The sequence below is a fragment of the Macaca thibetana genome, chromosome 6 (assembly GCF_024542745.1).
Source record: "Macaca thibetana thibetana isolate TM-01 chromosome 6, ASM2454274v1, whole genome shotgun sequence".
NCBI lineage: Eukaryota > Metazoa > Chordata > Mammalia > Primates > Cercopithecidae > Macaca > Macaca thibetana.
This window is the reverse complement of record NC_065583.1, coordinates 45,417,780-45,444,602: the sequence shown is the minus strand read 5'-3', so window position 1 is coordinate 45,444,602 and position 26,823 is coordinate 45,417,780. Positions and strand designations below refer to the sequence as shown.

Here is a 26,823-nt window from a genome sequence, read left to right as displayed (position 1 = left end):
GTTGATCTTGGACTTGTGACCTCTAGAACTGTGAGGGAAGAAACTCCTAATGTTTAAGCCACGCAGTCTGTGGTATGTTTTAGGAAAGCCCTAGCAAGTTAATACACAGGGATCTTTACTTTTTTCTGTATAAGAAGTACATAAACATTGTTTCTTGTACTTTAAGGACAGAGGTGCCCCAGGAAATGTGAAAGTCCCATTTGAGATCTTCTCTCTCCTTTCATTCCCTCCCCCAGAGGAGGCCTGGTCAAGAGCACTGTCGCCTCCTTGGAGTTCCTTTCTATATGTTTACATTTGTAGTGTTATGCAGATTAGATTCCCTTATATGTATTTTTCTACAACTTGCATTTTTTCACTTAATAATGTATTAGGGATTTTCCCATGTCAGTACAAAACGGTCTTTCTCATGGTCGATGTACAGTATCCTACACCTTATTCTAAAGTGTGACTACATCACAGTTTATTTAAACATTCTCCTATCAATGGACTATTTCCAGGTTTTTCCTTTAACGAACATCTGTGTAAAATCATATTGGATCTATTCCCAGAATTGGAATTGTTGTGTCAATAGGTCAGTGCTTTTTATTTTGTTTTAACTGTAGCTCATTTATTTAATCTTATAGTAGGTAAAACAACAACATGATTTATAAAGGACAAAAAGTATAAAGAGAAGGAATTCCACCCACCATGCCTCCCACTCCCACCTCTCAACAGGCACGCCGTGGTGTCCTTCTTGTGGACCTTTCAGAGGTTTGTTCTTTCCATATGCTTATACAATCACAAATGAATCACATTCCCTTTTCTTTCTCTCTTACACAAGAGAAAGCCCACTATATTCATTGTTCTGGAACTTGATTTTTATCTCCTACCACTGTAACTTGAAAGTCTTTCCCCATCAGCATCTAGAGAACATATTTATCCTTCTTAAAATAGAATTGCACAGCATCCCATTTTTCAGATGCATCATAGTCTATTTAATTAGATTCCTATTAATGCTCATTTAGTTTGTTTTTAATTTCTTGCTATTCTAAACAAAGCTGCAATCAATAGCTTATGGCTCATGCCTTTTAGATTTTCATAAATTGCCTCCTGATACATTCTCTCAACCCCGTTGTCTGTCAGGCAAAATTGTTCTCATTTTAAATGGCCTTCCAGCATCACCTCTGGAAGCTTCCCCCACAGTCAATCTCTGTCTCTGTCCCCACACCACCCCCTACAACCTGACTGCACTGGCCCCAGGGCATTGGAATTTGTTGATCACCCTGTATGATCTCCTCGCTGGACTATGAGTTTCTCTAGGCAGGAACTGTGTCTTAGTCATCTTGGTATCACCAGTGCCTAGTGCAGATTTGGCTTACAGTAGGTACTTAATAAATAACATGTGAGAGGCAAAAGGGGCTGGGGGGGCTGAAAGACAGTCATTCTGATTGATTGCCATTGTCATCTGCACGATGTCCTGAGAAGACAAGTTTAAAAGAGAGAAGACTCATGACTCCAGTTCTTTCTACTCTCGCTGGGCCTCATGGTGGTAGCAGCAAGGCCATGGGGCAGACTGACCAGAAGTATTTCTAGAAGCAATCCAGGAAGAATGCCTGTTATTTGGTGTTCTGGCTACACATTTAACAACCATGGCCTTCTAACATCATTCCCCTCATTGCTGAAAACAGCAATGTAAATAGATGAGGGACAGCGAGCATTTTCGGTGACCTGGCCTTACCTCAATTTCCTGATAGGAGTTGTTGATCATGGCTATTAGCATGTTGAGCAACACTACCACCATGGTGACGTTATAAACGCCGTAGAGAACGTAGCCGATGTTCTCGATGAATTTGTGGTCGTATTTCAGCACCACTGAGATTACTTCAGATAAGCCGAATATGGACCAAAATAAAGTTTTAAAACTTTCTTCAACTCTGCAAAGAAACAGACAGTCCTTTCATGTAGTTTGCATCAGCTTAAATTTTATTTATTCATTTATTTTGAGACAGGGTCTCACTCTGTCTCCCAGGCTGGAGTGCAGTGACTCAATCATGGCTCAATCCAGCCCTGACCTCCTGGACTCAAGCATCCTCCTGCCTCAGCCTCCTGTGTAGCTGAGACTACAGCTGTGCACCACCACACCTGGCTAATTGTTTTATTTTTTGTAGAGATGGGATCCCACTATGTTGCCCAGGCTGGTCTTAAACTCCTGGGCTCAAGGTATCATCCCACCTTAGCCTCCCAAAGTGCTGGGATGACAGATGTAAGCCACTGCATCTGGCCAGCTTGAACTTTTAAAATGAAAGTTGCCATTGGTCAGGCTTTACCTTGGAGTGCTCAGTTATCCTGGAGTGGGGCTGGGCTGGTTGGTGGCACCTGCATTCTGAGATAATGTGACATTCATATTTCTAAGAAGACTTTGAAAGAATATTAAAAATGGCAGGCTATTTTTTATTCAATCCATTTATCAGGACTCCTGGTTGTGGTATCACTTTTCTCTTACTGTAATTAACTTAAACATTTAAAATTAAACACCTGGGTAAATGTTTGTTCTTGTGCATTATGAGCTCCAGAAAGTACACTCTTCCTTCCATTAAGCCCTAACCATTTCTTCTCAGACTCCACAGCCCACGTGAAGGGGAGTGATGGCAGATACCTGGAAAGTGGGCAGTGTCCACACAGCAGGATGGCGTCCCTGGAGTTTGACACTTCTAGGCACTCAACACAGAGCAGCTAACTTAAGCCTCATGAGCAGCTCTGGGTGGGCTCTCATATGACCTCCATGACACAGAGCTGAGGCTACCCACATGTATTAAGTTTTCTAAACTGGGGCTGAATTATCAAGAATGACAGTGGAGATTCTGGTGTGCCCACATGGTTCAAAATCACCAGGTGACTGCCCAAACCTCACCTTACGGCTCACTTAGGTTAGATGCTGCACGTGTCTTGAGGGCAGTTCAGGTTAGACTCGGCTTTAAGGACACTGCTCTTTGGCCCTTTTGAGACTACGAAGTAACTGAAATACAGCAGTATTATGAATAAGACCCAAGTGCATTTCATAGTCCATACTCTATGGCCATGACCCTGCATCAGGTTGATGACCTGGGATTGAATAAGAAAGCTGGATTTTGGTTGGGAGGTTTAGACCATGCAAGTGTATCTGGTAACTTCTGAATGGTTAAGCGTAGTTCTTTTAGTTTTCATCCAGATTTTTGGTACCACTATGAGAAAGCACTTTTTTTTTTTCCTCTTTAACATTTCAGGTTTTCAACACTCACCCACAAATGGCCAGGATTAGCTAGATCTTTAAAAATATCAGCATTTCTCAAGGATTGGTATTTATTTGACAAGATGTACAAAAATACTGGTACTCGTCACTTGGGCTAAAAATCCAACTCTTGACTCGCATGAATTTACAGCTCTCCTGAGTGTGATTGTGTGTGGGGTGTGTATGTGTGTGTGTGTGCATGTGTGTGTGTCTACCCAGTTGTTTGGCTCATTCCCTATGCACACCCTTCAGAGTCTGAAAAACTGATATTTGAAGTGGGATTGTATTGTCAGTGTTTGTTTTTGGTTTCTTTTAAAACTGTGAGTTTGAAACATTGAATTCATTTTAGCATTAGTGAGAAATAATTTAGTTGGGGGTTTAGAAGCAACAACAGGGTATTAAGCCCTTATAGCAGAGCTCCAGCTCCTGGTGCTATTCTGGAAAGGAGGAGAACTGTTTTTCTCATGTGAGATGCAGCATTTTGTGTGGAAAAGATGTCATCCACCCTGTGTTGTGATTCACTGCAGTACTGTGTCCCATTATGAAGCAATCTTTCAGTTATCACACTCGTGGAAGGGAACAGTGACAGACAGATTCCAAAACCAACAGATGAACCCTAAATTCCAAATTGGAAGGTGACAGTAGGTCGTGATCTCTCTTAGAGTTGCTCCCTTCCTGGCAGGATCAGGTGAAAACTGGAGAACACAGTGTCTGAGGGGGAGGCTGGGCAGATAAGGGCTGATCTTGGATTACACACTTGCCATGGACCAACCAAGGAATGGATCATACTTGCCAGAGAGAGAGGTTTTACCCAAATTCATCTTCCCTTTCTTACCTTGGAACAACCCAGAAACCTTTGGCTGACACAAATGAAGTGAGCAATTACAGAACACATCCAGGGAAAACCCTCTGAATTTCTACTAGGGAAAGTGGGCCTACATTCAGCTTCCATTTTTTTCTCATTTGCATCTTGCCATAAATTTTGCCACTGAGCCCTAATTTATCCTTGGTGCCTTGTCTTAGGTATTGTGTCAATAATCTGAATAAACAGGCCTGGCTTATTAAGCAGTATGTGTTCCAGCAAGGTAATATTTACAAATCTCGAGGCTTTGCCTTTGTCCCTCCTTTACCTGACCCCCACAGCTCAGGACAATTAACCTGGCCTGGAATGCTGATCTGTTCAATTTGTTGTCTGTCTTCCAGACAATCTTCAGTACCGCACATCTGTTTTATTTCTATTCTGTAGTTGAAGGAGTAACTCCTGGACTTGGATTTGGCCATTTCTCCAGGAGGCTCTACAAGACGCCCAAACTCACTGGGACTGCCAGAGTGGGAGCCACGCCTCCAGAGCAACAACCAGCTGCATCTGTCTGGGCAGGACAGGGTCTTAGACAAACTATGCATTTCTTTTCTTTTCTTTTTTCTGAGACAGAGTTTCACTCTTGTCACCCAGACTGGAGTGCAGTGGTGCAATCTCAGCTCACTGCGAGCTCCACCTCCTGGGTTTAAGCGATTCTCCTGCCTCAACCTTCAGAGTAGCTGGGATTACAGGTGCGCGCCACCATGCCCAGCTAATTTTTGTATTTTTAGTAGATACGGGGTTTCACCATGTTGACCAGGCTGTTCTTGAACTCCTGACCTCGTGATCTGCCCGCCTCAGCCTCCCAAGGTGCTGGGATTACAGGCGTGAGCCACCGTGTCTGACCCTAAACTATGCATTTCTAATGATCTCTTCTAAGCCGTTAAGGGAGAACATCTATGGCCCTTGCTTTCTCTTTTCATGGAGCAAAATTAATGAGGTAATAAAATCTTCTTTTAAAGACAGGTGGGCCTATTGGCTTGACTCACCCAGTATGGCTAGATTCACCATTTGAGGCTCTAGGGTCTTTCATTTGTACATATATGTTCTTGTCATGAAGACAAGTGAACTAACTGAATGGATTAATTATGTTGCTGTTTTTTTTTTCCTAATTGTTGTTGTTAGAGGGCACCTTATGGGCTGAGTTATGTCCAATTATCTGGGCTAAACTGTAAGCAATACAATCTTTTATCCATAGTTCAAACCATATAACTAAATAACTTCTGAATGGAATGGAAGAGTTAAATGTAAAAAAAAAATTACATGGTAAAAACACTAGAATAAAGTATTGGTGAGAATTTATTACATAATTTTGGGCTGGGGGAAGTTTCAGAAACTACAAAGTTTGAGAGATTTGACCACACAAAACTTTACTTGTACATATGAAAAACATAATAAGTAAAAACATAAGGCAAAAGACTGAGAAAAGAATTGGTATTTGCAAACGTAAGACAAACAATGGATGATATCCTTACACAAAGAGCTGATAAATCAATATGAAAATGACAGACATCCTGGTAGGAAAAAAAGGAAAAAATCTTCAGTGAAAACTTGATGCTTTTTATGGTGATTAGAGCTCTACAATGAACTTAAGATGCCATGTTGTGTTATCTTCCAACTTAACATGTGGTAGGAAATGAATGAAACTTGACCTCACCACCCTGAGTGGGAAAAGACTTGTGTTGCTTTGACCTTGGGCACACATAGTAATATATTCTCAGAGAGAAGGCTGGCATTGGAATGAGTCAATAGTAAATCACTTATCCTAAGGGCTCAGGTATTGGAGCTGGCCCTAATGCCCTATGAGGTTATGAGGCTCTCTGAGTTATATATTAATCATCATCCACAATTTTCATGAGCTCTGGAACCCAGGGGATGGGGTAGAAAGCCAGTCATTTGGGAGAAATGGGGCTGGCTTTCAGGAAGAAAATGTCTTGGAATTAGGCTGGTTTCTATTTGCCATAAAGCTAGTTGTCTCACAGAAAGCCCCAGTGTGAACTAGCTGGTCTTAAGACTAGATTTGAGGTTCTTTACTGATAGCAATGGCAACTACTGGCTCTACATCCTCTTTCCATCCACCCTAGCTAGCTATAGAGTTTGCCACAGATTCCTTCAACTGTGTCAATCACAGGAGATGACACGGAGCTGGAGGAGTGAGAAGATCCAGGGTGCATGCCTGGGTTCAAATCTCAGCAATGCCTTATAGTGGCTGTATGAGCTTGGGCATGGGACAAAGCCTGTTTGAGTCTCAGTTTACCCAACTAGGAAATTGGCATCATGATGCTTCTATTGTTCAGTTGATATGAAGATTAAATGGGCAACCTATGCGAAATATGAAGTCCAATAAATAGCAGCTATTATTTTGATTCATGTATTTATTGAATTGACTATGTGCCAGGCACCATACCAGGTGATGAGGATTCACAGGTGCCCAGATCAAATGTGTTTCTGTCCTTTTGGAGGTCCCAGTCTAAAAGCAAGCCCAGTAAGATAAAAGAATGCTATGAGACTGTAAGCAGGGAGGCTCGGTTTGCCTCTGCCCTTCCCAGCATACATACAGCCCCTCAGCCCCTCAGGTGCTTCCACACAGGGCTGAATGGAGTCAATAATTCAGCTGCTTGTTTTCTGAACAAGCCTCATTTTTCTTCTAATCTTCAAAGATCATCACAGACCTTTGATTTCATGCAAATACTCTTTCTGATTATTCCAGCCATGCTGTCTTTTTATATTTGACTCTGGGCCTGCAGTGGAAGGGACTGAAGTTAGTCAATAGGCCACCCCAGCATAAGAAGCACTCCTAATGAAGTAAAGGAGGAAAAGTGCCTGTGAGTGATGTTGAATAGGCCACAATTCACCCTTCTCTGGGGGAGAATGTGGGTGTGTGGGAAGGTTGGGGCTGATTTGTCATGCAGAAAGCAGGGATGAGGTAAGCAGTTCTCCACCAGGTCTGTCTCGCCTGGATAGCAGGACTTTAATAACAGGTTGCCTGAAGAGGCAGTTGTATACAGGCCTCAGAGAACAAACTGATCAACAAGGAGAGGGTTTGGGGTGACAGGAAAATTGCTGCTTCTTCAGACTGCCATATCTCTCTCCTCAGTGCCAGGACTCCTAGCCCCTACCACTGAATACTTCAGTTCAGTTACCTACTCAAATCAGCACATAGCAGGCTAAAATTAAGCAGGAGGATCAGCCTTTAATTGAAAAAGGCTGTTTCCCAAGCTCAGCAGACAATAGCTGGCACTCTGCTAGAGTTCTGCTGAAGGAGAATAATGCTCACCTGTCATCCAAGCTGGGCTGATGGAGGAAGGTGTTTGGAATGGATAAAGATCTTCTCAGAGGCTGTGTTTCTCTAATACCCAGACCCAGAGACTAAAGCAGTTGGACCAGGTTTAAGGATGGTTAAATGCCTGAGAAAATCTGAACTCATCCCCTCCTTGGCCCTGCAAAGTTCTGTCCTCCAAATAACCTCTGAGTTCTACCTTAGGTCCTAAATAAGGAGTTTGATTTAGACAGTCTAGAAGTAGAAGAGTCTGGGGCCACAGAACTGATGCCAAAGAACTGGGATATGTAAAGCCTGTGGGGCCTAGATTTATTTATACTGAGGGGTTTCATTGTATCCCGTGCAGCCTGGGAACTCTTTGAGGGAAGAAGCTGTGTTTTTTTCATCTTCGAAACTGCAAACCTCATCAGAGCCTGGCACACAGGAGGCATTCAACAAATTCAAAGTCTGCTGAATGAACGAATGAATGAATCCCTAATGCACATTTTGACTTCCTGTTCCCTGATCCTAGTGTTGAGTCCAGGTGATGATGAAACAATCGAGGTGCAAGTTCTGACTCCAGGCAAACCTGGTTTGAGTATATGCTTTTGGCCAAATAGCCTAGTCTTTCTGCACTGCTTCATTCCTGGCTGTAAAATGGGAAAACAGTAATCTCCACTTCATAGAATTGTTGTGAGGAATTGAATGAGTTAATGGAATGCTTGTGAAATGCATAAATTACTGCCTGGCACATACTAATTGCTCAATTAATGTTACTAATTTTATTCCTAGTATTCGTTTTTTACACAATCTGCATCAACTGCAATAGGCTCCAATATCTGGCTGAAATACTATGGAGTCCGGTGATTAATTCTCAGAAAAGTCCTTGAAAAACAGAAATCAGATCTTGCCCCTCTCCGTTCGTGGCTTTCCCTGTGGCTGACAAAGCCCATCATCACCCAGCGCAGGCCCTCGAGGCCCTGTGTAGTCAGGTTCCTCCCGCCTCCTGGAGCCCGAGGCTGGCTCTCCCTGCAGTCACTGCACTCTGCCTTGGGTGCACTGGCTGAGCTCTTTCTTGGAATGTCTTCCCCTCTCTCTGTGCCTGGCTGCTCCTCCTCATTTTCTCATTGAGGCTTCAGGCTCAGTCAGCATGCGCTCCACGAGACCTTCTTTGACGACATGTCTGAAGGAGGCCCTCCCTCATGACTCTTCTGTACAGTGTCTTACTTCTCTGGCTCCCGGCACTTAATCTATTACTATCTTACTTGCCTATTTGTTTATCTTTTTGCCTCTTTCTTCTCTGAAATGTGAGCTCCATGCTGAGAGGCCCTGCTGACCTTCGCCACTCTGTCCTCAGTACTCAGAATAGTGTCCAGCTTGTAGTTGGGGGAAGTGGGGGCGGGTCAGTGAACATTTTTGTCAATGGACAATGGAATGCTGGGCAACCGAGGCAGAAGGTGATCTGGCACTTGGCCTTACCCACCTTGCCTCAGACCTGCCCCTGCTGGTAACATCTCGAGCTAACCCTGGACACTGCAGTTTCCTGCCACTGTCACTTTGAGGAATGGCAGTTTAAACCATATTATCATCCTAGAACTGAATTTTAGCGCATAAAAAGGTAGGACCCTCTCCCCTGTCAGACAGTAACCATCAGCCTGAGAAGCAGATGGAGGGCCCCGGGCAGTGCCTGAGAGGGTGCCATGAAGCCAGCATCCCCAGGAGCACATTTTCTGTGTGTCATCAGGTCTTTTTCCTCAAAACTTGGTGGCCCTCAGACTGTTCCAGGGGCTCACAGGTCCCAGGCTTTTAGAATCCATGTCACAAATAAACATGAGAAGAAATGTATCCATAAACATTTTATGATAGAATGTCTGTTGTAACAACTCTTCTAAAGTAGTCCAGGAAAAGATCTACATTTTAATCACTTGTTGGAGAGTTATACAAAGAAAAAGACCTTATATTAGACCCAAACGATCTTTTTTTGACACATAAAGGTCATTTCCAGGTCCCCAGCCTCTCTGAGCCTGAACTGGGCCCCACACTGACCTCGGCTGCCTTCTCCGTCAAGCCTTAGAACTTTTCTGTGGTGGTTTCTCCATCTGAAAGTGGGTTCAGTAAGCTCTCTCATCCCCCCAAACACCCTATGCCTAACTTGCATTAATTAATTAATTAAATTTTGAGATGGGATCTCAATCTGTTGTCCAGGCTGGTCTCGAATTCCTGGGCTCAAGCCATCCACCCACCTTGGCCTCCCAAAGTGTTGGGGTTACAGGCGTGGGCCACCGTGCCCAGCTGGTCCTGACTTGAATTTATAACATGAAAGGTGGAGATTGTAACTTTCACAATGTAATAAAGTCTGATGGTGAAACAGCCTGTGGAGCTTCTGGATCAGAGATGCCCATATTTCAACACTGACCCAGGATCCTGGGAAAAACGGGTCCTTCACAAAGCTCATTAGGCTGATGCCATTCCTTGTTCCCCATCTGCAAACACGTTCAGCACACTCTGCACAGGGAAACTGGCAGTAGACCAAGCTCCTAGGGTGCCTCAGGGTGACCCCTCCCTGGATTTCTCTCAATATGTCGTTGGTTCTGATGAGTTTTACAACATACTTCAGCCTGGGAAGCCTCAGCAGGATCCCCTTTGAAGCCAGAGCCTGCCACTCTACCCCTTGCCCCGCTTCTCCATCCCACTACTCCCTGCATGCAGCAGTGCACCCTCTCTCACGGGGCTCCTGCCAGAGCCTCCCAGGGGATCTAGCTCAGCTCCTTTTGTGGCTGCCTTTCTTTCACGTTCCTGTCTTTCAGAACATTTTCTCGATGTGTCAACATGCCCTCATTCCTGTGATTATTTGATTAATATCTATCTTCTCAACCAGTCTGCAAGTTTCATGAGGGGAGGGGCCACATCTGCTTTTGCTCACAGTAGAATCCCAGCACCCAGCTTAGGCCTCCATTCTCACCCCTTCCAACCTACCCTTCATGCAGTTGCCACAGCACTTTTCCCGAAAGCAGACCCAATTACATCTTCCTCCTTTTACAAAGGACTTAGCGGAGACTCTAACACTCTATCAGGACTTATGAAGTGCTTCACAATCTAGCTCCTACCTGATGCTCTGATTTAATCTTCTGCTGTCTACCCAAATGCCTTCCTACATGAAGCTCTCCAAAAATGCCTTGCACAGGCCAGAGTGCCCTTCCAGTCATCCTCCCAAACTCTCTGTTTAGAGCCACACCTTCCAGGAAGCCTTCTCTGACTGCCAGGCAGGGCTCAGTACTTCCGCCTCCCTGTGCTACTCAAGTACCCTTTGATGATGATCAGATGGGATCACAGCTGTTGCTTTCTGCCCCCTGCAGAATCCCCACTCATCCATGAGTTTCCTAGGGACAGAATTGTCTTATTAATCTCTATGGCCTCAGGGACAAATACCACTTGGCATAGAGTAGTTGCTCGATACATGTTTGTCAAATGAGGGAGCTCACTTTGGAATAGAAACCTGTTTTTTCCAGGGGAGAATCACAGTCTGCATATTAGAGCTGAGATATGTAGAATCAGCAGGTTCTCAATGGTAATCAAAATCTGAGTTAGAACGCTCTTCTTCAGAATTTACTACCATAGGAGAGCAACTCAACTTTTAGAGTCTTAGCATCCATCTCAAAGTGTAGGCCCTAGTGTGAGTGATAGAAATTTTAGGCCAAAGGTGGAGGATGGGCTTGGAGTCATGCGAATTTGGATTTAGATTCTCTTACTGGCTCTATGATCTTCAGCAAGTCTGGTACCTCTCTGAGCCTCAGTTTCCTGTAGTAGTATTTGTGTTATTCCACTGTAGATTAAATGAGAAAGCAGGTGCATATTTGTCATGAGTTGGTCAACAATTTGATATTTTGTATTATTATTATTCCTGTTCTTTACTGGCTCAAAAGGATCATCTGAAGCCTCAATTTCAGTTCTAAGCCGAGTATGTGAAGCTCAGCCTCGAGGCTGGGACAGTCCGTGGCAGGTGGGGGTGTGTGGGCAGAGTCTTAAGGATCCTCTCCCTCAACTGCAGTTCCCATGGCTGGAAGGGGAATCTGGCTTCTGCATGGCAAGGACAAGCTGGGTGGGGCTGAATCAGTGCCTCCTGAATCCCTCCCTTATAAAGTATGGAAATTTCCCATAAGTGTCACGGAAAATAGAAGTTTCTAATTTTGCCTAGCATTGCTGAAGCTACTTCCATTAAAATGACTCCTGGGGAGACAGAACAACCTTAATAGGGGTATTATTTTGATTAGAAAACTCTCAACCCAGCTATGCTATGAAGCTAACTTCACAACAGCCTATAGAAAAGATGAGTTGAGATGATCTTTTGAGAAACAGAACCCACATTTAGTCTCCAATCAGGATTAAGTCTGGAAGGCCAAGTTCACCCAAAGGGGAGACAGGGGCCCACCATGGGTTGTGTTAGAGCATCCTTCACTTCCTACTCTGGACCACCTCATTGCCTCTGGCCCCTCCTATTCTCTGTGTAGCTCTCCCATCACAGTCACCAGCTACGGTACAAGAAAGGCTCTCTTTCTCTCTCTTTCTTTCTTTCTCTTTATTCCCTCCTTCCCTCCTTCCTTCCCTCCTTCCTTCCTTCCTTCCTCCCTCCCTCCCTTCCTTTTTTTTTTTTTTTTTTTTTTTTTTTTTTTTTTTTTTTTTTGAGACATAGTCTCTCTCTGTCACCCAGGCTGCAGTGCACTGGCACAATCTCAGCTCGCTGCAACCTAAGCCTCCCACGTTCAAGCGATTCTGATTCTCCTGCCTCAACCTTCCACTTGGAAAGGTTGAGGAAAGCTGAGAAAACAGGCGCGAACCACTACGCCCGGCTAAGTTTTGTACTTTTAGTAGAGATGCGGTTTTGCCATGTTAGCCAGGCTGGTCTCAAACTCCTGACCTCAAGTGATCCACCTGCCTTGGCCTCCCAAAGTGCTGGGATTATAGGTGTGAGCCACCGCGCCCAGCCTAGGTACCCTTTTTCTATGCATTGTCATTCAGCTGTATTTCATATATGAACCATGGACCTTTTATTTCTTTTTTTGTAACCCTGTAACCAGAGTGCTGGGACCCCAAGAGTTCCATACAACATAAGCAGAAGGTCTTCACTTTATGGAATACGTGCATTTCAGCAAAGTTGGCTATAAAACAAACCTCCAAAAGGCAAATCCTATTTGTCTACTGACTTCTATGATAAGGTTAAAAATATGTCCCCAATCACAAAATTCCTAACAGTCTGAACTGAGAACTTTTCTTAAAGACTTTATCAAAGGAAGTGTGTTCTCAGGCGATTTTTCTCTCCACTTCCTTACCCATGTCTTGGGATACTTCGATTTTGTACTCTGAGAGCATAAACCTTGTCTGAACACTTTTTCTTCCTCGCCTGTGGTCATTTGCAGTTTCTAATAGAAGTGGCTTGGAGATAATGAGTTGCCAGCAGGTGTACTATCTGTCATGCCCAGACAGGCCCCAGCTCACCAACCAGTGACCCATGCTCCTCCCCTCAGGCTAGCACTGGACACAGAAGTGGCTATGAAAAACAACCCAGACCTTTCAGAAAATTCTTGGTTCTGAAGCGAAAGGAGGCTGAAAAATTGGGAACTACTCACAGGATCGCACTCTGGGGCTTGCTCCCACTGGATCTGGCTACCTCTTCAGTAGCTTGTGCTTAAAAAAAAAAATGCCTGCATAGAGCCTGAAATCCTACTAATAAGATACTCACTTAACAAGCTCCTTGTTTTTGAAGTACACAGAGCTGAGGGTGACTTCCATCTCCCTATTGGCGCAATGATGAGGTTGGATCAGATGAGCATTTCTCACACTGTGGTCCTAGACCAGCTGTACCAGAATCCTCCAGGGGCTTGTTAATGCTGATTTCTGGGTCCTACCCAGAACTACTGCAATTAGACTCTCTAAGAGGAAGAGCCTGGGAAGTCCCACGTTCAGCCACCTCCCCAGGTGAATCTGATGTGGTTTGAGAACCACTGATCTGTTAAAGCTGCTCATACTGTGTATTTATTCACACCTTGGGCTAAACCAATTTAATCCATCCATTTTCTTCTAGCCTCTTCATTGAGGTCTGCCAGATGGAGAAAATGAGAATTTGGGAGTGGCTGGAGGGGGGCGGTATGTGATTTTAGAACTGGAATACACCGGGAGATAGGGCAGGGCTTGGTTGAGGGTTGAGGGCTGCAGTTGGTAGAGAAGTCTTTCTTCTTTTCTTTCCCTTTGTCTTAGAATGCCTGCCCTACCTCTTCCCCTTGGGACAGTGCTACAACATGGTGAGACTGGTTTTTGTGAGCTGGCCTGGGACTGCACCCCTAGGGTGAGCAGAGCTCATATGAAAAAGCTCCCTGTAGGTTCCTAACAGCTCACTTTTGAAGTGGACTCCTGAATAGTCTTTAGAGACTCCAACTGCCCTTGGACATGGCAGGAATGGGGTTGGGGGGAGGTTAAGAGTGGGGCTGGGGGGATACCTGCAGTGTGCTCCAACCCAAATTTCCCTTCTGTAAGACTGGGTCTGCTGAGTCTATAGAAACAGATGAGAGGACTCCTGCCTTACCCTACAAGCTCAAAATTCCACAGAGAACAGGCCACTCACCTGTGGGTAGGTCAAAGGGAAGATCGTGAGCTGGGCAGGGTGGCCTGGGGATGGGCAGCTCTGGAGCAAACATTCGCCTGAGTGAGGTTGTTTGACTTCATCATCAGCATGGCTGGCACTCAGAACAGCTTTGAGTTTCCTAAGACACGAGTCTCATTTATCCTCACATGATTTTTTTTTTTTAAATTAACAAAGAAGATCTCTTGGGGGTGACATGCTCCAGAGAGCAGTCAAAAAGTAAAAGATGACATTTACAAAAATCCATTCTTTTCTCTCTCCACTTCACTGCTCTATTGACTGTTTTCCTGTTCAATCAAATCCTATTCACAGCTACACATCCCATTTCAGGAACTGCCAAGGCGATAAATCTCCTCTCCTTTCTTCACTGTGCTTGCTGCCTCCCCACCTTTTCTCCTTTTCCCTATCCTGGAAGGCCTGGGGTCCTCTTGGTTGGATCCCTCGTGTCTAGGAAATCTTCATTCAGTTTGCCTTTACCCATGACTCTTCCTAATCCCAAAGACCCCCAACCCAGGCCACCTGCCTTCCTCCCTCTATGGATTAGCTGTGCTGCATCTAGTTGAGAATTGTGGCCAGGTCAGCCCTACTCTAAAGTCATAATCTCTCTCTCTCTCTCTCTCTCTCTCTCTCTCTCTCTTTCGCCCTCCCCTCCCCTCCCTCCCTCCCTCCATCCCTCCCTCCCTTCCTTCTTTCCTTCCTTCCTCTCCCTCCTCCTCCTCTTCCTCCTTTTTTCTTTAATGAGGTTTCACTGTATTGCCCAGGCTGGTCCCAAACTCTTGGGGATCCTCCCACCTCGGCCTCCCAGTGTTGGGATTATAGACATGAGCCACCACACCTGGCCCCTTTGTCATTTTCCTGTGTGTCATGGCACTGATCTTCTGAGGGAGTAAGGGACTGTGGACTGGTGATACAGGCTTTCTGTAGAGGGGGAAGAGGGATTGCACAGAATACTCTGGGCAGTAGGAACAGGACAGAAGCCCACATTGTCAAATGCCCAGTCTACTGTTTATTTCACTACCTTGACTCTGGCTTCCTTTCTCCTGTTTATTCCCTCATTTTTGTTCATAAAGCATTTAATGAGCAAACAACCTTTGCAAGGCACCAATACTAGGCTAGAAACACAGGAGGGACACCAGGGTCTGACCACAGAGAGTAAGAACCTTCGTTTATTGGCTGACATCCTCTCCATGTTCAGTAGCAATGCATCCCATGTGGAATGGATACATTTAGTTTTACCTTTAGCAGATCTAGAGCAAATTTGCTTTTGGGTGATTGAAACTTATGCTATTCCTTCATCAGTTAATCACTAAGTATCAGAGTGATATAAAGTAGTCCAGCTAATTCAACAATGTGCTGGGCCTGTGCTGGTGGACAGTGTGTAAGCTAGGCCACTGCCCAGAAAGGGTGCTATAGATCAATTCAGTACTCAGGTGTCTTTTCTTGCAATTTATTCTCCCCTGAGGATAAATTATTCACCATCTCCATTATCATTGTTACTATTTATTAAAGGCTTATTTTATGCCAAGTATTGCATTTGATCATATTTCTTCTTATTGAATCCATACAACAATCCTGTGAAATTGGCTCTCGTAGTATTCTCATTTCAGAGCTGAGGAAATTGAGGCCTAGGGGATTTAAGCACTTGCCCAAGGCCACAAAGTCAGTAAGAGGCCGAGCTCAGACTGAAACCTAGTCTGTTTGTCCACGGGGTACCGAGGTTCCAACATAGCCTGTGGGCTTAGGAGCAGAGCCAAGCCCCTCTCAGGTGCATTTATCAGCACTGGGCCTGGCACCTATTCTCTGTGACACACAAACTACTTCTTTGCTTCAGGGAGTAACAGCTTCTATGGTTCAGCAGCACCAGAGTTCCACTCTGTTAGGTAGTTTCAGCTGGGTGGGGTAGCGCAGTTCATGATTCTGAGCGGAGTGGCACAGAGTTCATTGTACTTGGTTCTTAGAGACATGTATCTTACCTTAATGGGTGATTTCTCCAGAAGAGTAAGATGAGGCCCTGCAGCAACCTGGAAATTGCTTAGGGAGTCTGAGTGGCAGGGCTCAGAGCTATTTCCACTAGCTGGAAAACACATTCTAGGCCACTCAGGGCTTCCTGGGGACAAGTTTCAGGAAGTGCTTAGTCCCTTTGATCCTGGCTGCTGTGCTGGGGTTCCACAAGGCTGAAAACCTGACTATCCTCCTTTCAAGATTTTGGGCAAGAGCTTGGTGAAGGCAAGGAGAAGTTCTGGAGCTGAGTGGGTCTGGGGCAGGACATGGACTGGAAACACTTCTGTGTTTCAGGCACTTTATGTAAACATCCTCATTTATCCACAAAGTTATTTGTGAATAAGGTGGGAAATCTTATTTTCATTTTATAGACAAGGACACAGAGACTCAGATAAATCAAATGACTTAAGTTCACCGGCCAGAATATACCTGCATCAGGAAGTATATTCAAGTCTTCCACACTCTTCCACTCGACCCTTCTTGGTGCTGCTGATGGCTGGCGCTCCAGGAGACTACCTGGCATCCTGCCCCGCCCCCACCTCCAAGGGAGGAACTTTGGATCTTTGTGGACACAGGCTGAGAGAGCTCCATCACCACTTCCACCGTGGGGGGATGGGCATGCCACTGTGTTACTCTGCCTGCTTTCTGGAGCACCCCCAGCAGCTACTTCTGGATCCCAATTTCAGCGTCTTGCCTCATGCTCAGGCTGCATGCCTCCTGCCTCTCTCACATGGGCCTTCCTTCCTGCTGCAGAGGCACATGATACTGCAGGACTTGCTGGTGCCCATGCACAAGAGCTGGCTTGCCCAGCCAGGCATGGAGAGCTGTGACGCAACTGCTCACAGACCTGCCTCCCATGCTGTGTGGATATGGCTTCCCCAGGGCTGCCCGGGAAGTGTAGGTGAGTTAATGTCCTATGGAGTGGCTAATGAGAGACAGCAGATGGGACTGATCTGGATGATAAATTCTCTATTTCTCAGCCTGATGGGCTATTCTGAGATGTGGTATTTCCAGATAGTCCTCCTGGAGAGGTCCATCATGCCCAGGCTGTGTATTCTGGTGGATGGTGGCCAGGGCAGCTGCCTGGATCTGCTTTCCCCATCCTCACTTCACACACCTCTCATGCAGCAACACCTTGTACTTGCTTTGCCTCCTCCCATTCTTCACTTTCCTTTTTCCTTCAGTCTTATTTCCCTGAGATCGCAACTCCCTTGCTCTAATAAAGTGTTAGCATGCAAGTTTTACCCAGAGTTCTATTTTCTAGGTAACACAGGCTAAGACAATAATAATAGTAATAATATTTTTTACCATGTTTTGAGAGTTTACCATGTGAGTTACATCATCTCACTGAATCCTTGCACGATCCCTATGAAGAGGGTACTGTTATTATCACCATTTTAAAAATGAGAAAATGAAGTCTCAGAAATGTTAACCCATTTCCCCTTTGCCCCAAGAATACTCGCCAGCATGCTTGCTGCTGCATCGTTTAGCCTGAGATAACTCATGGATTGCAGTCCTAACTGCCTCCAAAGTTTACCACAAAATATCTTGCTTTTATTATTTTCACATCACTCTAGTATATAAACTTTGGAAACCAAAGACAACATTCTATTAATGGCATTCTGTTTTTAGTAGTGGTCTTTCCATTTATGCAGTACAGTAATTCCTGATTGTTGAAAATGTCAAATCCTAGAAAACGTAGCATTCCTACAGGTAATTTTTTTTTTTTTCCTAAATGGGAACATACTCTTGGACACATGGAATGTAAGTGGCAAAGTGAGGATTTAACTCAACTCTTCTGTTCAACTCTAGAACCTGAACTGTAAGCCACCCTTGAATAAAGTTGCCTTTAACCTTGAGAAATAGCAAGGAAACAGCAGTCTCTGCAAGAAGTCACCTTCAGGAGACTCCCAAAGATTCCCAGGAAGCCCAGGGTAAACCTCAAGGGAAAGCCCTCGGATACTCACGTTGTAAACGCTGGGTTGTATTTGGCACCTCGGTAGTAAGAGTACAGGTTGAACATCCCAATCATGAAGGCCACAAATACCATGATGAAAATGACCATGAACTTGAAGATATCTTTCACAGTTCTCCCTAGGGAGATCTGCAGGGGCCCAAAACTCTCGTTGGCTGGCAGGATGTATGCAATGCGAGAGAAGCTCAGCACGACGGCTATCGCATAGAGCCCTTCTGATATGATCTGAGGGTCTGAAGGCCACCACTTGTCCCTGGCTAAAAGAAAACAATCTGGGTTACTCATTAAGCCACAGGATCTATTCTAGAAGAGAAAGCAGTTAGGCATCTTTAGAGGTCTCCAACTGTATCATTTGCCATTCTTGTCCTTGTCCTTAAATTAATCCCAATACCCAGAAGTTGGACCCTCCCTCTTGGAATGTGCTGGACCATCTGCCTGGAACACTCTTCTCTCACTTCGAGGTATGATTCATTCCAAATCCTCCTCTAAGATTCTGCTCAGGCATCACCTCTTTCAGGAAGCCTTCTGTGATCCCTCTTACCCCCACCACAGGCTGGGCAGGTTCCCAGTTTCCGTCTGTGCTCTCATGGTATGCTGTGCACCCTCCATGTCTTCGCACTCACCGGGCCACTTGCTATTGTCTCCCTCACCAGTGTTTAGCTCCATGCTCAGAAGCTGTCCCACTCACTGGGGAGGCAGGCGAGGAGAGAGATGGGCAAGAGCATGGACTTGGAGTCAGACAGCCCTGAGACTGAATGTGGCCCATCCACCTACTGGCCACGTGCCTCTGAGAGACAATTAACTAACATTTTGAGCTTTATTTTCCTCATCTCAAATTATGGATAATATCCATCTCACAGGACTGTGGAGAGGATGAAATGAAATCACACATGTAAAGTGCTCAGCACAGGGTCTGGCACACAGCAGGTATGGATAAATGTTTGTCAAATGACTGGATAAACTTTTAACCACATGTTTAGACCAGGCACAGGTCAGAACAAATAAGCTCACATGGGGTCCAGGAATCTAAAGGATCTTGCCTGAGAAAATACTCTTGGGTTTTGTTTCCCAGGTACACTGTGTGCTGGGATATTTGCTCCTTGATTAAGCTAAGTCCCCAAAAGTGGTGACCAGTCAGGCAGGTTTGCCACGACAGCCCTGTTCCAGGTAGGCAAGGGTCCTAGGACTGATCCTGAGCTGGGAAGGCTCTGCTTGTGATCACTGTGACCACAAGGACCTGAGCTGCCCTATGGGTATTTCTGCAGCAGAGCAAACCTGCAAAGTGTTCCTATTGCAGTTCTAATGGTACAAGGAGCAGCATCTGTCATGAATCAGCTGTCTATTATATGTCAGTGATTCTCAAGTGAGGGCAGCACTTTTCTCGTGGAGGATGTGTTGGGGTGTCTCTGGTTGTCACAGTGACTGAATAGGAGTACTACTGGGATGCTAATGTCCTGCAATGCCCTGGACAGATCTGTACCATGAAAACTGCCCTGCTGGAAAAGCTAATAGTGTCCCCATTGAGAAACGGTGAGTGAAACATTAATTGAGAAATATTGAGAAACCTAAATTAGCACTTACACTTACATTAGCTGTAATTTTCACAACAGCCCTGTAGAGTAGATATCATTATTGCCATTTTTAAGATTGGATTTAGGGTATGGGGTCCTTTTCAGAGCCCAGTAAATGCAGCTAGAAAGGATATTACACAGCAATTCGTGGCATTCCAAGGGAGATTGAAGAGGGAGGCTTTTATTCTTTATTTGCAAAACTAGACTCTGTTAAATAATTATAATAATAGAGAGCAGTAAGAAACCTTTAGTAAAGGAAGCCAGGCCACAAAGTTTCACGGAGTGATTCTAAATTGCATTTGGAAATACAATAACATTACAGATTCTGTGTTCTCATCAAGGTCATACCTCAAAAGTCCATGAAAGACTAGTAAGCAGAATAAATTACATGTTTTCCAATATATCTGTCATATTCTATGGATTAATATTTGGATAAGATAAAATAAAACATAACTTCTCCCATTAAACAGAAGGCAAAAAGGAATTCTTTTTTCTGCAGCCTCTAACTTACCATCTTATATCTCAGTCACAATAACAAGACACTCTTATAATCTACTCAGATAGATTTAGCTGTTGTCAGATCCTGATGACCAGGTCAGGACTTTCATTGAAAAATATTACATTTGAACTGACTTGTAAGGAGTTGTGATGAGCGTAGAATGAACAGCATTGTGATGATTTGGACAAAGGGGTTTTCTTCTTAGAGCTATTTCCATGAGAAAAATTGCCCTGCCCTATCACAACCTGAAAAATTGGTATCTGCCCATTTGGTGCTGTAGAGGTTGGAAAGATCCACTGTCCAGCTGGCCACAAGAGGGCTCTCTTGTCTTGTAACTGGAGCACAAGTGAAGCCAGAAATCCAAAGGATTTCCAAGGGCACAGGGTGAACTACAAAAACAAGAGCAATAACGTACTATGCTTTGGGTCGGGTAAGACCCTTAATACAACCCAAAAAGCAACGGAAGTCAGAAGTGGACAGTACTGCAGCCTGAATCATGGCATTAAGAAAAGCACGTAACGCAGTATCAATATTCTCTCATCTTTCCTTGATGAACCCTGAACAAGACAGAGGGGATAATATCCAAGCTATTTTGCTTTAAGAAAGTCTGAATTTGCCAAACCCCAAAATGGCAGAGGTTGGGTGGGTGGATGATTTGTAATATTACAAGACTCTCCATTTCTCAGTGGAGAGTTCCCTACCACATTTACATGTAACATAATCTACATTGAAAACGGGCAGTTACTCAGCTTTTGCGTTAAGCAAACAACCCTCTGCAGATCATTGTTGTATCTGACCACAGAATCATTGTTGTATCTTACCGCAAAGATTCTGTGGTCCCGGAGCCATCTGGGTTCATGTAACAGGGACATTCAACACTCAATCCCTTCAAGATGATGCAGCTGCCATTAATAAATGCCTACTAAGTGTCCAGCTGCTTTTTACTGTTAACAAGTATCTACTGTTCCTTTAACCTTCAACATCTTTCTGTTTCAGTACAGAAATTACAGTGTTTGAACAAGAAAATGACCCAAAAGGTAGTAGTAAGACATAATTTCTGTTAAAATAAGCAGATAATAACTGCTACCATTAAGTGAGCATTTACTGTTTTCACAGCAGAGTGCAAAGCACTTCACACACACTATTTTATTCAACCCTCAAAACAAACCTTTTAACATAGATATTATTATCTGTTTTACATATGAGAAAACAGAGCTCAGAAAAGTTAAGTAAACAATATCTCACAGTAAACTACTGAATTAGGATTTGAATTCAGGTTTCTTCTACGCCAAAGCTTGGGGACGTAACTACTCTGCCATTCAGCATGATTTTCAAATCATGTCAGGCCAGGATTCCCTGCTATACAAGGCAATCCTACACAAAGCCCTGCTATAAAAACCTGATTCTTCATGTTTAAAATAGGGACAAAAGAAGGACCCTTTTTTTGCCGGGCTATTTGCAAGAATTAGAATTGTGTGTATAAAATGTCTACTACTTGCCAGTTTCTGGCACATAGTAAGTTATCGATAAACATATGTTATAACTATTATTAGTATTCCTAAAGTCTCGACCTACTACATCAAACAGTAAGGCCTTGTATTTTGCAAGAATTAAGGTATCTTCTAAGAATCTATCTTGCCACGAAGCAATAACTGGGAAAGCAGGATTTATTTTTGCACAAAACACAGGGATCCAATATAGAAGGAAAATTCCTCTGCATATACATATTCCTTTAGTGCCCCTGGATGCATATCAGAAACAAGACGTTTCTTAAAAACAAACTACAGAAATGTTCCCAAGGGCCTTTCAGAAACAAACTCATCCTTAACACAAAAAGATTGATTTCTCAAAGTCACTAATTCCATGTTCTATTCTGCTGGCTACACTTCCAGGACCAAGGGTCTTTTTGAGGTGGAAAGGATGCTCTGCACTGACAGTGAAACTGCCAAAGTCGACTGCATTACAAATCACGGATCACATGATTATAAATGACGTTACAAATTCCAGCCACACTGAAGCACCAAGGCCATGTCCCAGAAGCGCCAGAATGGAGTAGGCAAAGCACCCTCCGACTCACCGTACGTGAAGTACGCCACTTCCGGCGGAAGTGAAACATTGTGCAGCGTGTCGTCCTGCACATGGCGGTCCACATACAGCTGCGCCTCGCTGGCCTTTAGGAAGGCCATGAAGCGTGCTGTGAAGGAGGCCACGAAGATGGACAGCATCCCGAAATCTAGCAGGTTCCACAGGTGCAGCACGTACTCCCGCGGCCCCTCCTCCCAGATTTCCTTGCATTCGGACCAAATCATTCCTGTGGGAGAAGGAGAAGGCCAGGCTCATTTTTCTGTTCTCTTAGCATTCATTTCCTCCGCATGAGGTCGTGGAGGGAAGCAGAGTACAAATGTAAATATCAGCTCTTTGGAACTGGGACCATCGATAGCCAGAGGCAGACAGAAATGTGTGTTCAAAGACAGATTTTACCCAGGATATCCCGAGACTTCGCCTTGCGCTTACAAACACACTGTCTCTGGAAGTGAGGAGAGAGTTCTCATTCGTTGATAGATTCTTGGAGGGAATATAGGAGAAATACAGTTGCTGACACTTATACACTTTAAGAACTGGGAGGTCTTAAAGAATCAATGAGTCCTAAATTAACTATAGGGAAACTGAGGTCCAGGAATTGTAAAGGGCTATCTGAAGGTCCCCCCGATGCCCGAAATTCTACAGAAATGCCCAAATGCCTCAAGAACCTAGAACTATGGTTTTGTTGGACATAGAACCCAGTTGTTTTGTTTTTAAATCCCAGATTAGAATGCTTCTGTATTTCTGTGTCATGAGCATTAATTTGGCGTTATTAGATTTTTTTCTTACTCTTTCATAACTTGCTGGATTTTAAAGATATATGTCCTCATTGTTACATATTAAACAATATAGAAATATACAGACAAAATGTTACTAGTTCCCCCAGCCTTCCTCTAAGCCAGCAGCCCGTTTGGCACCAGGGACTGGTTTCATGGAAGACAATTTAACACAGTTTCCAAATGAATAGTTTCCAAATGAAACCGTTCCACCTCAGATCATCAGCCATGAGATTCTCATAGGATGGCAACCTAGATCCCTCACATGCATAATTCACAATAGGGTTTTCAGGCTCCTATGAGAATCTAATGCCACTGCTGATCTGACAGGAGGCAGAGCTCAGGCAGTAATGCTGCCAGCATTACCTCCTGCTGTTCAGCTCGATTCCTAACAGGCCACAGACATGGTAACAGTTGGCGGCCCAGCGGTTGAGGACTCCTGCTCTAAGCTATCCCTGTGAGGTAGCCTGAGCTAATAGTTGATGAGTATCCTTCTAGACCTGTACTGTCCAATACCATAGCCACCAGTAATATGTGGATACTGAGCACTTGAAATGTGTCTGGTCCAGTTTGAGATGTGATGTAAATGTGAGGTACACACCAGATTTCAAATGCTTACTATGAAAAAAGAATGTAAAGTATCTCATTAATAATTTTTTGCATCAGTTACATGTTGCAGTGATTAATATTTTGGATATGATAGGTTAAGTATATTGTTAATTTCACCTGTCTTTATAATATGGCTTTTAGAAAATTTGAAATTATCTGTATAGCTCATGGTTGTTGCTTGCCCTATATTTCTGTTGAATAACGCTATTCTATACCTTCACATTTACTGATTAGTAAATTATTACTAATACTATTTAAATTATTTTAAATTACAGGCATACCTTGTTTTTATTGCACTTTGCTTTATTGTGCTTCACAGATACTGTATTTTTTCCAAATTAATGGTTTGTGGCAACCTTGTGTTGGGAAAGTCTATTGATGCCATTTTCCCAATAACATGTGCTCACTTTGTGTCTCTATGTCATATTTTGGTAATTCTCACAATATTTCAAACCTTTTCATTACTATATTCATTATGGTTGGTCTGTGACCAGTGATCTTTGTGATCTTTGATGTTACTATTGTAACTGATTGGAGGTATCATGAACCACTCCCATATAAGATGGCAAGCTTAATAACTGTTTTGTGTGTTCTGACTGCTCCACTGACCTGCTATTTTCCTGTCTGTCCCTCCCCTCGGGCCTCCCTATTCCCAGTATTTCAACAATATTGATATTAGGCCAATGAATAATCCTACAGTGGTGTCTAAGCTGTTAAATGAAAGCAAGAGTTGTACATTTCTCACTTTAAATCAAAAACTAGAAATGATTATGGTTAATGAGGAATGTGTGTCAAAAGCTGAGATATGCCAAAAGCTAGGCCTTTTGTGTCAAACAGCTAAGTTCTGAATGCAAAGAACAAGTTACTGAAGGAAATTAAAAGTACTACCCCAGTGAACTCATGAGTGGTTGATTAAACCAGCTACAGCATTCCATTAAGCCAATGCCCAAACCAGAGGAAGACCCTCACTCTCTAATTCTGTGAAGCCTGAGAGAGGTGAGGAAGCTGCCCAAGAAAAGTTTGAAGCTAGCAGAGTCTGGTTCATAAGGTTTAAGGAAAGAAGCCATCTCCATAACATAAAAGTACAAGGTGAAGCACCAAGTGCTGATGTAGAAGCTGCAACAAGTTATCAGAAGATCTAGCTAAGATAATTGATAACAGTGGCTACAGTAAACCACAGATTTTTGATGTAGATTAAACAGCTTTATCTTGAAAGAAGATGCCATTTAGAACTTTCAGAGCTATAGAGTAGACATCAGTGCCTGGTTTCAAAGCTTCGTAGGACAGGCTGACTCTCTTGTTAGGGACTACTGCAGCTGGTGACTTTAAGTTGAAGCCAGTGTTCACGTGTCATTCCAAAAATCCTAGGGCCCTGAAGAATTATGCTAAATCTCCTCTTCCTGTGCTCTATAAATGAAACAAGAAAGCCTGGATGACAGCATATCTGTTTATATCATGGTTTACTGAATATTTTAAGCCCACTGTTGAGACTTACTGCTCAGAAAAAAATGTATTTCTTTCACAATATTACTGCTCATGGACAATGCACGTGGTCACTTAAGAGCTCTGATCGAGATGTATAGGAGGTTAGCATTGTATTCATGCCTGTTGACATAGTATCCATTCTGCAGCCCATGGATCAAGGAGTAATTTTGACTTTCAAGTCTTATTATTTTAAAAAATACATTTCATAAGGCTATAGCTGCCATAGATAATGATCCTTCTAATGGATCTGGACAAAGTTAATTGAAAACCTACTGGAAAGGATTTATCATTTTAGATGCCATTAAAAACATTAGAGAATCATGGTAGAAGGTCAGAATATCAACATTAAATGGAAGAAGTTGATTCAAACCTTCATGGATAACTTTGAGGGGTTCAATACTTCAGTAGAGGAAGTTACTGCAGTTGTGATGGAAATAAGAGAGCTTGAATTAGAAGTAGGGCCTAAGATGTGACTAAATTACTGCAATTTCATGATAAAACTTCAATGGATGAGGAATTGTTTCTTATTGATGAGCAAAGAAAATGGTTTCTTGAGAGTCTACTGGTGAAGATGCTGTGAACGTTGTTAAAATGATGACAAAGGATTTAGAATATTCTGTAAACTTAGTTGACAAAGCAGCAACAAGGCTTGAGGGTATTGAGTTTAATTTTGAAAGAAGTTCTACTTTGGGTCAAATGCTATTAAACTGCATTGCATGCTACAGAGAGATCTTTGGTGAAAGGAAAAGTGAGTTGATGCAGCAAACTTTATTGTCTTAAGAAATTGTCATGGCCACTTTAACCTTCAACAACGACCATTCTGATCAGTCGGTGGCCATCAACATTGAGGCAAGATCCTCCACCAGCAAAAAGATTTTGCCTTGTTGAAGGCTCAGATGATTGTTAGCATTTTTTAGCAATAGAGTAATTTTAAAATTATGGTATGCACTTTTTTTAGACATGATGCTATTGCACATTTAATAGACCACAGTATAATGTAAATATAACTTTTCTGTGCACTGGGAAACCAAAAAATTCCTGGGACCTTCTTTATTGGGGTACTTGATTTGTTGTAGTGGTCTGAAACTGCACTTGCACTATCCTTGAGGTATGCCTGTATTAAAACGTAACTATTCAGTTTCAATTTGAGCACCCACTATGTTCTGGGCACTGCCATGTGTATATATATATTGTCTTAAATCTTTGCAACAACCCTATAAAGTACATTCTGCTATTATCCTATTTTTACAGCTAATGAAACAGCGCCTCAGATGGTTGTAATGTGCCTTGCTAGGAGGCAGGAGATCTGGAATTTGAACCCAGAAGGTCTGCTTCTAGAGTTCATGTTCTTGACCGCCATACTCTTCTGGCTCTCCAGGAAATAAAACTGGGCTCAAATCAGTTAATGTGTAGAAAAGACTCTTGAACATTTTATGTCATCAAAGAGTCTTATGACTACTCACATCTGGGAGAGCTTTGATGTGGAACCGTGCTACACTTAGCCTGTATATTTAGAGGGATTCACGTGGTAAAAGAATCACCAGCTGGTCGGTGAGTGAAACAATTCCAGCTCAGTGACCACACTCCCTAGAGGCTAACACCGATAGCCTCTTTTGGCAGTCCCTCAGCTGTGTTCATCAGACATGATGGCCAGCTTTCCCTGGCACCTCCTGCCCCCCCCCCCCCCATTGCTCCTCTTCAGCTTTCTTTGCTGCTTTTCTTTTTTTTTTTTTTTTTTGAGACGGAGTCTCGCTCTGTCGCCCAGGCTGGAGTGCAGTGGCCGGATCTCAGCCCACTGCAAGCTCCGCCTCCCGGGTTTACGCCAT

The 26,823-nt window shown here is 43.6% G+C and overlaps 2 protein-coding genes across 6 annotated transcripts in view; both read right to left on the bottom strand.

Moving 5' to 3' along the window:
- The window catches only part of TRPC7 (transient receptor potential cation channel subfamily C member 7), a 142,588-nt gene that overhangs the window by 17,664 nt on the left and 98,101 nt on the right, over positions 1-26,823 (bottom strand). For all 4 annotated transcript variants that reach the window (XM_050792754.1, XM_050792755.1, XM_050792756.1 and 1 more), the window contains 3 exons: positions 22,123-22,356; positions 17,968-18,232; positions 1,718-1,913 (listed from right to left, as the gene is read on the bottom strand). In XM_050792754.1, the coding sequence (XP_050648711.1) occupies positions 1,718-1,913; positions 17,968-18,232; positions 22,123-22,356 (695 nt within the window). The remainder of the gene's footprint in view (positions 1-1,717; positions 1,914-17,967; positions 18,233-22,122; positions 22,357-26,823) is intronic.
- Positions 1-26,823, bottom strand: part of CXCL14 (C-X-C motif chemokine ligand 14) — a 728,461-nt gene that overhangs the window by 647,930 nt on the left and 53,708 nt on the right. The gene's annotated exons all lie outside the window — the stretch shown is intronic.